The 12,934-nt window shown below is 41.5% G+C and overlaps 1 protein-coding gene across 1 annotated transcript in view; it reads right to left on the bottom strand.

The window, feature by feature from the left end:
- Window positions 1–1,253: 1,253 nt before the first annotated feature.
- GRK7 (G protein-coupled receptor kinase 7) overlaps window positions 1,254–12,934 on the bottom strand; it is a 76,934-nt gene continuing 65,253 nt past the window's right edge. Inside the window, exon 4 of the mRNA XM_089683517.1 lies at window positions 1,254–2,203. Within this exon, the coding sequence (XP_089539643.1) occupies window positions 1,858–2,203 (346 nt within the window). The 3' untranslated portion in view covers window positions 1,254–1,857. The remainder of the gene's footprint in view (window positions 2,204–12,934) is intronic.

Below are 12,934 nucleotides of genomic sequence, written 5' to 3'. Positions count from 1 at the left end.
CTGATTTCCCCTTGTTCCCTGAAATGTGTACTACCCTTTGGCGGGCAGGACTGCTAGTATTTATTCCATGCCCATCTGATGGCCTTTCCTCGTTATGAAGTGTCTACTCATTTTATTACTTGTAAAGTTTGTATCTCTAACATTCTGATGTGACACACTACCCACCTATGAGCTTCCTTGTCAACTATGTTCTCACCTAACCTTATGGCCTCTCACGTACATTCTGACTATATGGGCAGCCTGGAAGCAGCACAGGATGCATCCTTGTAGTGTGTCCCTATTGTCTATACTTATATATATATATATATATATATATATATATATATATATATATAAACCTGCGCTAATAAGAACCACAAAAGATAATCAATAATCAAAAATGAATTGTGAAACATATAGCAGCTGAACACAAAAACCCTGATACTGGGCAATCAGCAATAAATACATAAGAGTGCAGCGCCTAAAAAAGTGACAAATAATCATAAGAAAACAGTGAAAATTGTGTAAAAAAATAGTCCATCCAAAAATGAAAGAAAAGTCCCAGAGGTTGTGATGAAACAAAAGAAATCCAATGACGGTTGTTGTGTCATCAACCACTGCTACAGAAGGCTTACCAAAAAGGCATGACCCCCTTAAAAGAGGTCAGTCGCGCTTTGTTAAACAATCCAGAAAGCTGGAAACTCGAATCCTCCTCCAGATCTCCAAAAGAGCAGATAACGTTACCTGTGACGAAACGTGTAGTGCGGAGCCACGCACACACGCTACTGCATATGTGTGCACGGCCAGTGGCCATTTTGGAAACTGGAAAATTTGGATTATTTTTGCCAATCAATGCCTAATGATGTTTGCTTACATGTGAGTGCAACCATACTTTAGATAAATGTTGTGATTATGGTTTTACACTATGTGGAGCGCTCTTTCTTCGCATGTTTTCCACTATGAGTCCAAGCATTATCCTGAGTGGTTTAGCTTCCCTAATTAAGGTCCATTGTTTGAAAGATCCTTATCTGCTGTTTTGGTGATCTGGAGGAGGATTCGAGTGTCCAGTTTTCTGAATTGTTTAACAAAGCGCGATTGATCACTCTTAACATGGGGTCATGCCTTTCTGGTAAGCCTTCTGTAGTAGTGGTTGGTGACACAACAACTGTCCTTGGATTTCTTTTGTTTCATCACAGCCTCTGGGACTTTCTTTCATTTTTGGACGGACTATTTTTTGACACACTTTTCACCGTTTTCTTATGATTATTTGTCACTTTTTTAAGTGCTGAACTCTTATGTATTTATTGTCTATACTTACTGGGTCACATGCACTGGCAAGGACAGCAGTCATTGCTGAAGTCAGGAAGGCAGTATGTTTAGTGCAACTTCAGGCAAAACTAAGCTTAGGATCAATCATACAGTGAAAACTGTCAAAACGTGTAAGATACTGGACATATAACTGTGTACAATTACCTGTGATCCGAGTATATTTTAATATTTAACTTTATTAGCTTTGTCTGACTCTTAAGCTTACGTTCGGAAGCGAGAGTTTGTCTGATGTCTGACAGTTGCTGCCCTCTCAAATGCCAGCCCTTACAGTGATTCTTAGCTTCCAAGTGTGCATAACACCATCAAATAACAGAGGCAGTTGAAGGGCAGCAACTGATAGACTTGATATGACCCCCCAATCCTTTAAGATGGGTTTTGATATAGTTTCAGATAGTACTTTGTTTACTTATTTTCCAGAGGGGTCTAGCGAACAAATGACTTGCATTGAGAGAATTTAACTAGAAGTAAAAAAATCTTCAGCTACAGTATATGAATAAAACTGCTTATAAAATACATCCCATTCTGCCACTAATTTACAAAGAACACTTACTATATTATGGAACATACTCCTGATTTTTTCTCACCATCACTATACGAGTATTTTCCAGAGCTTTGCCTGTTTGGGTCACTGAGCTCATCAAAGAGTCCAGTATCAATGATTTCTTGTTGCCAGCTGATTGGCACTGCACCAGTTGAAAACCTCTTGAAAAATTTGGCATCTTTGTCATCAAAATCAATCCCTTTGACCTCCGAGAAATCAGCTATGTCTGCAATGTCCTTAGCATAGACCACAGATGGGTCTGGGACAAACGGAGGGTCCACCATCCCAGCTTCCAGTCTGTTGAAGTTTATTGAACTAAAGAATGAATGTTTCCGTGGGTCATCATCATTGGATCTATGAGAGAGGATGTTACAGAGCTGGTTAAGAGAGATGCATCATGTTCAGCTACATGTTATAAAAAGACCCCTGATTCCCCCAACACATTCCCAGGCCATGTGGCCTGGTCTTTAAAAAGAAAATTCAGCTATGCAATTTAAAATGAAAGGATAATGCATCACATGGCCTTATGGCCTTACACATTTTAGGTAGATACCTATTTGAAACATGTAAAACAATCCGTGCATTCAATATTAATGCAAAATACCATAAACTGTCTGTGACATATAAACCTAATGTACATAAATCACAAACAAATCGATGTGTGAATTCTTAATTGCTGCTCAGCACCGTTAGGCGTTTTCACTCCACCCCTTCAAAATATGATACAAATAATGATGCAGTGCAACTAAAACAGTGTCTCTTAAATAAATGAGTCCCAAATGACAAAACAAAAAAAAGTCAGAAAATAGGTACGGTATATGTGACCAACCACCAGTGAATTACAGATATCACAGTCTTCACTTCAACGATTCACCCACGTGTCACATAAATTACACCCTGTGAACCATATGCGCTCACCTCCTGGATTAGACCTTAACCAATAATCAAGGTCAGACGCACTTTTGCCCCTGGAGAGCTATACTCCAACTGGCTCCCAGTAACAATCACAGACATCGACACATCGACTGGAGCTGCTGTTCGATCTCCTCCTCTCTGTGTGACATGTACTCATGCAAAAGGAGTAAAACCAATAGTGCTCTCCATACATTTTAATACCAATTTAATAAAATCTAAAATTGGACACTCACAAACAAATGTACTCTCAGTGCCAAGTTCTGTGCATAGTATAAAAGTAATCACACCAGATATAATGCCCATATAAAAACAACGCTGTAGCCACAGTCATAAACAAAAATTCTTCCACTCATCTGCTGTGATAATGAATCTGTGTGGATTGCAAGCGTCATGATGTCATCTAGCCCCTCCCCTACGCGTTACACCACAGGGCCACGTAGCCCCCTCTGGGGGATATGATTTTACAATGTTGTTTTTATATGCGCATTATATCTGATTAAGACCCTAAAGAATGTGAGTGGCCACTGTTTAAGTTTTAACAAAATATAATATTTTTAAGGATAAAGCACTATTGTGTTCTCTATCTTTCTTATCATATATGTGGAGTGGAGGAGGAGAAATTTAGAGAGTGGTGATCTCTGGAGGAAGAACCTGCACTCTGGATACATATACCAATACATGTCCACTTCTTGGGACACATGCGTTTTTTGACCTGACATGATGTAATGTCAAATGCTCCAGGTGAGGGCACATCTGGTGGTTGTTTGGTGGAGGATTTATTTTGTATGAAGACAGAAGTTTTCTTTTTATTCAAGTTGGAAAAATCACTTATTCAAGTTGAAGAAATTAATTTTGAGAGACTTTATATTGATGCATGTTCACTTTTATTGAAGCACAGTAGTGAATGCAACAGAAAGCACAGAAATGCCAAACCTGCAGGGAACATCACCAAATCTCACTTCAAGTCTCCTGAGACTAGCAGTCAGAGGTGGCAGTGCCTTAGATCTCACACTGCAGATATTCATCTGAGGCTGTAGATACAGAAGTGCCTGAAAATGCACTGCTATCTTTCAGGAGGAATTCAAGACAGAGGGTACATTTTCAGGGTATTGTTTAAGCAGAAATAACATTTTAAATGTTCTCAGCAATAACCACCAGTTACCCAACAAATTAATGACTATGGGGATTTTGCAAAGGTTTCACGATATGGATGGTATTTTCTGCTGGAATATATGAAAGGTATCCATATATGAAATAAACACATTGCAAGTTTTCAGAGTATTGGGTAAAAACACATGACATTGTTGATAACCGTTAGACAATTTGCGAAATGTCACATTTTTTTTTAATTTGCTGTTTTTTGGCAGACCATGTGTTGTGTGCTAAGAAAACTTCACCCAGCAAGGACTGCTGAGTGGATGTTCATTTCCAGCAAAGAACCATTTAGGACTCCTTCCCATAAACCTGAGCCATCATAGTACATCTTTTCTTCACCTTTGTAGTGCAGGTACTTATGGGATACCCTGGAATGTGTTAATGTGGTATATTAATTGCATTGTGTAGTTATGCAGAAAGTTCAGTTCGCTCAGGATGGGAAGGAGTTAACGGTGTCTTAGACCTTTCCTGGGTATTTGTGGATCCTGCCCTCTGTTGTGGACCAATAAATAGAGGGGTCAGTAAGCGGGCCAATGTCAGAAGCACCCACGTGGGACTGGAGGGAAAGACCTACCAGGTCCTGGGCATCAATGGGCATATTCACGAAAGAGTCTCCCCCTATATGTAGGGCGAGTTGGCCCCACTCAAACACATACTGATAGATATTGGTATAATTCTGCTGTTTATTCTGCAACCTTTTTGCACAGCTTCATACAACTAGTAATATTTAAATGGTATTTATTTTCTACATTACCAAATTTGTACAAAATAAATTCCTATTGATGGCTATGGAAAGCAGCAATATGTCATAGCACTTTGCCACTTGCTTATTCAATAAGTCGAATATTGTTATATCAACAGCATAACTATAGAATCAACTCATATGTATGGTATCCTTTATTCCGATCTTTACAGAAGCACCAAAGACTAGCTGTTTTCAAATTACAGTTGTCTATTGTACAACAAACCCAACCTGCTGCTGGCAGCAAATTTAGAAGAACTCCACTGCACTTTTTAGCACAAATGATGAAGTGCAGCCTGTACAATTATTGAACAATGGCGTTAAATTAAAGCGGGGTTACACCCAAAAGGGGAAGTTATGCTTTAAGTACTCCTCCCCTGCTTCATTTGGGATGCAATTTTTTGGGGGGGAGCAGGTATCTAGTTATGACAGTTCGGGCCACTACTTCCCCCCACAGTCTTCTGGAACAGTTCACAGGTCCCAGAAGATTGCCGGACCATTCAGGAGGAGCAGTGCAAAATTGCACATGTACAGTGGGCACCTTGCTGTGAAGCCACAAGCTGTCACAGCTGGGTGCCCACAACTGAGATGCTGGCACCAGGGAAAGAAGAGGGAGAGAAGGGACAGCTCATGTGAGCACATCGCTGGATCCTGGGACAGGTAAGTGTGTGTATATTAAAAGTCAGCAGCTACAGTTTTTGTAGCTGCTGACTTTTAATAGACACAGAAACGACTTGAGCTCCTCCTTTAAATATGATTTTTCATGCAGTAGAACACTTTGAAAATATGAAGGTTCAAATGAGCCTACGCGACATATAGCTTCCAAATGTCCCTTATTTGGAGGGATTGTCCCTTTTTTGGGAGCAAATCCCTCTGTCCCCTGTGCAGCCTCACTTGTCCCTCTTTTTGCTCTGATATGTACAGTACATCTCACAAAATGTCTATTTTACTACCAAAAGTGTTATGCTGAAGTAAACTTTTTATCTAGTTTCTATATTGTTGCATTTGTTATTTTGTAATGCCAATATAAAGGGAAAAGGTCAAAAAAGGACATCTGTGGTTTAGCCTATCATTTTCTGCACATCAGATCTTTGTGGTTCGTGTCCTTTGCCTACATACTGTGTGCTAAAAGGTATCCCTCTTTATCATTTCATAAAGTTGGGAGGTATGCATGTGTGGCCACTGAGTAAACAAAAGCAGAGAAAAATTATTATCTATGGGTACATCAATGGACTTGCTTTGAGTACAAAATGTACAGCCACTGAGCCATTTCAGGCCACCTTCAAAATGTAGAAACCCGTTTGCAGTTAGATTAATAACTTCAGCACCCTCTACTGGAAAGAAAAAATATTTTTTTAAGTTGCATTATAAATGTATTATGCATTCATAGACTATACATATGCACAAGCACAGGTTATCCACTGCGATTCATAACAGGGAAGAACCAACAATTAGAGAAAGAAGGAAAAAGCCCACTGGGTCACTCTTATTTTGAAAAATGAAGACCAGCACAGAGAGCATAGGAGCTTCCATTAGGTGTTGAAATTGAACACGCTCATACAATGCAATGGTATATACAGTACACTATACGTAGGTGTTTTTGCTTACAGAGGGTCTACTACACATAGGTGTTTAATGCTTTTGCTACATAAGCAATCCTTCCATGTATTTCAGTTTACAGTTTTTTACATTAGTAAATAGTCCCATCCATGCATATCCTGCAGGAGGAGTAATATCACGTACCTGGTTGGGTTGCCACCTCATCCCTTTAAAACCGAACACATAATAATTCCAAAGTTCTGTGGCTGATTAAGGTGGTAATTAAACTCACTTTGTGATTTATCTGCAATAAATTAGCTTCAGAACCTTTGTCATTAATATGCGTTTGGTTTTAAAGGGATGAGGTGTCAACCTTAGTACCTGGTGAAGACTGGAATGTAATGGAGGCCTCTCTTGCACCTCCTGCCCAACACTGCTGAAGGTGGAGACAGAGAGTGTGAGGACAAAGAATGGCACAAGTGCCAGAGTAGCTGGCTGTTGGTGTCCACTCTATAGGTGGGTAGAGCTGGTAGTCGCAGACCTCAGAATGGGACTCAGGAGCATATAAACAAAGAATGCGAGCACCTAAAAAAGTTAAATTAAATATATAAAAGCTGGTATGCACACAACAGGTAACCAATATCACCTAAAACCAAAGCGGTACAGAAACAGCAGGCAAAGGCAAGTCCAGTAAACAGGCCAAGGTCAGAGTAATCAGGTGAACAGAGTTTATACAGGAACAGAAGTGAAGTCCAAGGGCAAGCCCGGTCATACACAGGTAAGCAGTTACAGCAGATCACGTCACAGGAACACAAGAACAAGCTGAAGACCATTCAGCAACTGCTCATAATGACAAACCAGGTTAAATAGGCCATTGGGCACCAAATGTGCACACTAATTGGAATGCGCGCATGCCCACTTGCATGTGCGCATACATGCACAAATGTGTGCACAATGAACTGGAACAGCACATCTTTTGCCTCATTGCTCAGAAGTATGAGCACATGAGCAATGCATACCAATATGAGCATAAGCCTTTACTGGTTATCTGGTGCTAGGAATTCGGTTTCCCTTACATTGCCCCCTCTAACGGGCAGTTTCCTGATACCCATCTGAGACATCTTTTCAGGGTGGGCTTGGAAAAACTTTCTCACCAGTCTTGGGGCATGAACATTGCCTTCTGGCTCCCATGAGTTCTCCTCAGGACTATAACCTTCCCACTTGATTAAATAGTTAATGAGGCCTCTCCTCTTCCTACAATCCACAAGGGCCTCAATTTCATACTCCTTTTCATTGTCAGTCATGACCGGTGGTGGAGGATCTGGATTACGGCCAGGAAAGGGATCTAGTACAGCGGACTTTAGCAGAGATACATGAAAACAGGATGAATCCTATACTTCTCTGGTAGCAAAAGTTCATAAACTGTTGGATTTATTACTATTTTTACAGCAAATGGACAGGTGTACTCGGGGCCCAATTTCTTAGAAGGGCAGGCCAATTTCAAGTTAGTGGTTGATAGCCGAATCCTGTCCCCTGGTTTGAGGTCCACATCACCCCTTCTCTTTTTATCATTGAATTATTTATTGTCCTGTTGGGCCTTGGCAAAACATTATTGTTGGTTTGCAGAAATTACAGTCTTTCCTGGACATCTGGAATAGGTGAATCAAAGACTGTATCAGGTAACAAGGAAGGGTTAAATCCAAAGTTCACAAAAAATGGAGTTTGACCTGTAGTCGAATGGACAGAGTCGTTTTAGGCAAATTCTGCTAGAGGAAGGAGTGAAGCCCTGTCATCCTGCAGAGAAGAAAAACACTGAAGATATTTTTCTTTCTGGTTTGTTCGTTCTGTCTGACCATTCATTTGGGGGTGATATGCTGAATTTAACCATGTCTCAATTTTAAGTGCTTTACAGAGTTCTTTCCAGAATTTGGATGTAAACTGAACCCCTCAATCAGAGGAACCCCGTACAACCTTACTATTTCTTTAACAAATGCTTGTGCAGTCTCTAAAGCAAATGGTGTCCCAATCATTGGTACGAAATGCGCCATCTTGGAAAGCCTATTGACTATACCAAAAAAAGTGGTAACGTTTTCAGATGGTGGTAGCTCTATGATAAAGTCCATGTTAATAATCTCCCAGGGCTTACCAGAAATGGGCAAAGGCCTTAACAGGCCCCAAGCTTTAGTCTTGTCTCCTTTGCTCGGATGCAGACCGCACAAGCCCTTACATAACCCGGACAATCAGACCTCATGCTGGACCACCAAAAGGACTGTTGTAAAAGCTCCAAAGTCTTGTGAATCCCAAAATGTCCTGCCAGGAGGTGGTTATGGCACAGGTTTAAGACTGACTGGCGTAAGCTTTAAGGAACAATGGAAGAACAATTCACCCCATTCTTGCAATTGCGAGTCACTTGGTGGACCTTCTGCCCTTGATGCTTGTTTGAACTGTGACATCAAATCTCCTTGCAGCAACAGAAAACTTTGGTGGGATGGTATTGGGCTGAGTAGCTTCCTTTTCTTCCAGAAACATGCATTACAGAGCATCGGGTTTCTCATTCTTATAACCTGATCTGTAGATTATATGAAACGCGAATCTCAAAAAGAACAAGGTCCACTTGGCCTTACGGGGTTTCAAATGCTTAGCTGTACGGAGATACTCTAAGTTTTTGTGGTCCGTGAAAATCAGGATTGGGTGACTTGCCCCCTCAAGCAGATAACGCCATTCCTCCAGAGTGGACTTGATAGCAAGTAGCTCACGGTCTCCCACATCATACTTTTTCTCTGAAGAACTGAGTTTCCTTGAGAAGAAGGCCAAAAGGGTGTAGAAGTGACTTAGCGGCTTGGCGTTGAGATAGAATGGCACCAACTGCGTTTTCTGAAGCATCTATGTCAAGGACATAAGGTAATGCAGGATCAGGATGTTGCATAATTGGTGCTGACATAAAGAGAGCTTTTAATTTATCGAAAGCGAGTTGTGCTGCCGGATTCCACTGAAATTGGGTGTTTTGTTTTGTAAGCTGAGTAATGGGGTTGATGCTGCCTGAGAAGTTCTTAATGAATTTACAATAAAAATTGGCAAATCCAACAAACCTCTGGATTCCTTTTCAATTTCTTGGTAATGGTCACTCGAGAATTGCACTAACTTTTTGCGGGTCCATTGTGTGAGATAATTAGTCCCAAACACTATAGTTTCTTTCTCAAACTCACATTTCTCAGTCTTTGCATATAACTGGTGGTCCCAGAGAGTACTTTTTTAACTTGCACACAGTGTTCTTCCGTGGAAAGCGAGAATATGAGTATGTCATCAAGATACATGATCATGAAGAGGTCGAGAAAGTCTCATTGACGAAGTGCTGGAAAGTAGCTAGGGCATTGCATAGTCCAAAAGGCATGACTAAATACTCAAAGTGCCCAAATTGAGTACGGAGAGCTGTTTTCCATTCATCCCCTTCCCGGATTCTTACCAAGTTATATGCACTCCGTAAATCAAGTTTTGTGAATACATTTGCTGCTCTGAACCTCTGGAAAATTTCTGGAACAAGTGAAAGTGGGTATCAGTTATTGACTGTTATTTTATTTAGTTCTCTATAGTCCACACAAGGTCTTAGAGTGTGATCTTTCTTTTCAACAAAAAATATGCCAGCCCCAATGGGGGATGTGGATGAATGGATGAACCCCCTTTCCAGGTTTTCATTGATGTACAGGCGCAATGCCTCAAGCTCTAGTTCTGATAAGGGGAAAATTCATCTAAACGGAATCTCAACCCCGGGTAACAGTTCACTCGGGCGACCGTATTGTCGATGGGGTGGTAAGGTCTCTGCCTTCTTCTTATGAAAGATATATAAAAAGTTATGATAAGTGGAAGGAACATATTGTGAAACTGAGGTCTCTGGCTGCAGTTTCACTAGGGGGGCCGAAGTGGTGATGGTTGGGGAAAACAGTGTTGCAGAAGGTGGTAGGAAATGACACAGTTCAAGATTCCCAGTTTATTTTAGGATTGTGTACCTGCAGCCATGGAATAGCCAGGATGATTGATGGGAAACAAAGGTGATGGAATAATGTCCAGGTTTCGGTATTCCGAATGACCCAAGGGGGTCACTGCCAGTAGCGAAAGTTTCTTATGTGACCGGACCTGACTTTTGGTTTTAGCCATCCACCAGATGAATCTTCAGATGCTGCGTTTTAGCAGCGGAATTTGGTGTTGGTTAGCAAAGGTATAGTCCATAAAACAGCTGCATGCCCTTTTTACAGGATAACTGGAAGCATCAGATGCAGGGGCAGACTTCCGCGGCCTTACTGGACAGTCACACAGATAGTGACCAACACCACCACAGTAGAGCCATAAGTTTTTCTGCTGATGTTGGAGTCTTTCCTTGGAGGACAGAGGTGAATGGGTAAGTCCCACTTGAATAGATTCCACCATAGAAGAGGATGTTGCTGGAGCTGGAGCTGGAGCTGCCGGGTGCGCAGGAGCTGCTGATGTCCAGGTAGGTTGAGTATTGCCAGACCTCTCTGCCCTCCTCTCTCAGATTCTGCGATCAAACTGAATAGCAAGCTGGATCTGGTCTGGGAGTGTTGCTGGTGGATCCGGTCTACCAAGTTCATATTTGAGAGCCTCTGAAAGTCCCAAACAGAACTGGTACCGCCAGGCTGCATCATCTAAGACTGAACTCCATTTGTGGAACTTAATCACATAGTCCTCCACGGGGTGAGGTCCTTGCCGGAGCGTATGCAAGTTAGCCTCTGCTGTAGAGGTTCGTTGGGAGTCGTCATAAATTTGAGCCGTGGCCTCAAAGAAGGAAAAGACTGACATAAGAACCATGCTGGTCTGTTCCAGAAGATGATGGGCCCATGACTGTGGTTCCTTATGCAATAGAGAAATGACAACCTTATTGAATGAGAAACATTTTGTGGTTGTAACTCAAAATACAGCTGGCAAGCATTGTGGAAGGCCTGAAATTTGTGGCAATTTCCGGAGAAGCGTTCCAGGGTAGGCACTCGAGGCTCTGGGGAAGGAATCACTACTCTAGGTGCAAGAGCTGAAGCTGGAGATGTAGTGGGCAGAGAGCGCATACGACCTTCAAGCTGAAAATAACCCTCCTGGAGTCCCGTCACCAATTGAATTAGGGTTGAGATTTGTTGGCATAGAGCCTCAAGCAGAGAGGTACCTCCTCCAGTCTCAGTCATGGCTAAATGGTACTATCATGTACCTGGTGAAGGCTAGAATTTTATGGAGGCCTCTCTTGCACCTCCTGCCCAACACTCCTGAAGGTAAAGACAGAGAGTGTGAGGGCAAAGAGTGGCATGAGTTCCGGAGTAGCTGGTTGTTGGTGTCTACTCTGTCATACACAGGTAAGCAGGTACAGCGGATCAGGAAACAGGAACAAGCTGAAGACCATTCAGCAACTGCTCATAATGACAGACCAGTTTAATTGGGCACCAAGTGTGCATGCTAATTGGAATACGTGTGTGCCTGTTTGCGTTTCCCTTACAGTTAAGCTGATGCTGCTGAACCATCACTGCTACAACCATATCATTTTTAACCAATTCCTGTCTGCCCTATAGCAGAAGTACTGCTACAGGGTGGTACGGGTGCATTTTGGCCTAAATTTATGAAGAAATTAGATTTTTTTATTTTTTTTACTAGACATGTTTAATAGCAAAAAGTAAAAAATATAAAAAGTGCACAGGTGATCAAATACCACCAAAAGAAAGCTCTAGTCGTGGGAAAAAAGGACATAAATTTCATTTGGGTGCAGCGTTGCATGACCGCACAATTGTCAGTTAAAGTAACGCAGTGTCGTAACGCAAAAAATTTCCTGGTCAGGAAGAGGGGGTAAATCCTCTGGAGGGCAAGTGGTTAATAACTATGTGACATGTAAACATGCGTCCTACAATAAAGAGCCATTTAAAGTTAATATGTAAGCTCGTTTATGCTGCAAATGAAGCTCACATTTTGTAGAGAAGGCACCGTTATGTGCCTTATCTTTAAATTAAATGCATGGCCTCAAATGTTTTTCTATGCTAGACCACCTTGAAGATGTTAAATGCATTGTAAACTTTTATGCTATTAGTGTACTTATATTTTTTTGTATCATTTGTTTGTTTTACCTTGTAATGATGGGCTCACATATTGTGGCTGCAGTTTGTAGTGTTATAGCTGATCAATTCCCCTGTGTCCCTGTATTCATTCACTTAGCTTGTCCCTAGTCACTAAAGGCAAAGGCAACTTTTGTTCTGGGTCACACTGGGACTTGTGTACTTAAGCTGGAGAGTGCAAAATCTGGTGCAACTCTGCATAGAAACCAATCAGCTTCCAGGTTTTATTGCCAAAGCTTACTTGAACAAGCTGACGTTAGAAGCTACCATGCACAGCCGCACCAGATTCTGAGTGCTCAAGTTTTAGTAATTCTCACCCACAGCGTCTAATTCATGACTTGCAATTTCTTCTATGTTGCATCACAAATGTGGGAGTGCTAATGTGATTACACATCTTTTCCAGCATGGTGATCTCTCTGTCAATTGATCTGCCTGTTGCGTCTATGTGAGATCTAATTACTATTCAGCTCTCACCTGCAGGACACTAGACTGCAAGACCCAGGTATTATGGTATGCAGTTTCTTCACAGAAAATGTCAGATCCTAAAGTGTTACTAAACCCAGGACCCTGCATTCATGATATCTGGTCTCCCACAGTACACAGAACATGGAAATGCAATTATTTAGTAAATATAAA

Source organism: Staurois parvus, unplaced genomic scaffold (genome assembly GCF_062004578.1).
Source record: "Staurois parvus isolate SC_StPar_1 unplaced genomic scaffold, SC_StPar_1.0 ptg000312l, whole genome shotgun sequence".
NCBI classification, from domain to species: Eukaryota; Metazoa; Chordata; class Amphibia; order Anura; family Ranidae; genus Staurois; species Staurois parvus.
The sequence above is the reverse complement of the archived record's forward strand: the minus strand, read 5'-3'. Positions and strand labels throughout refer to the sequence as shown.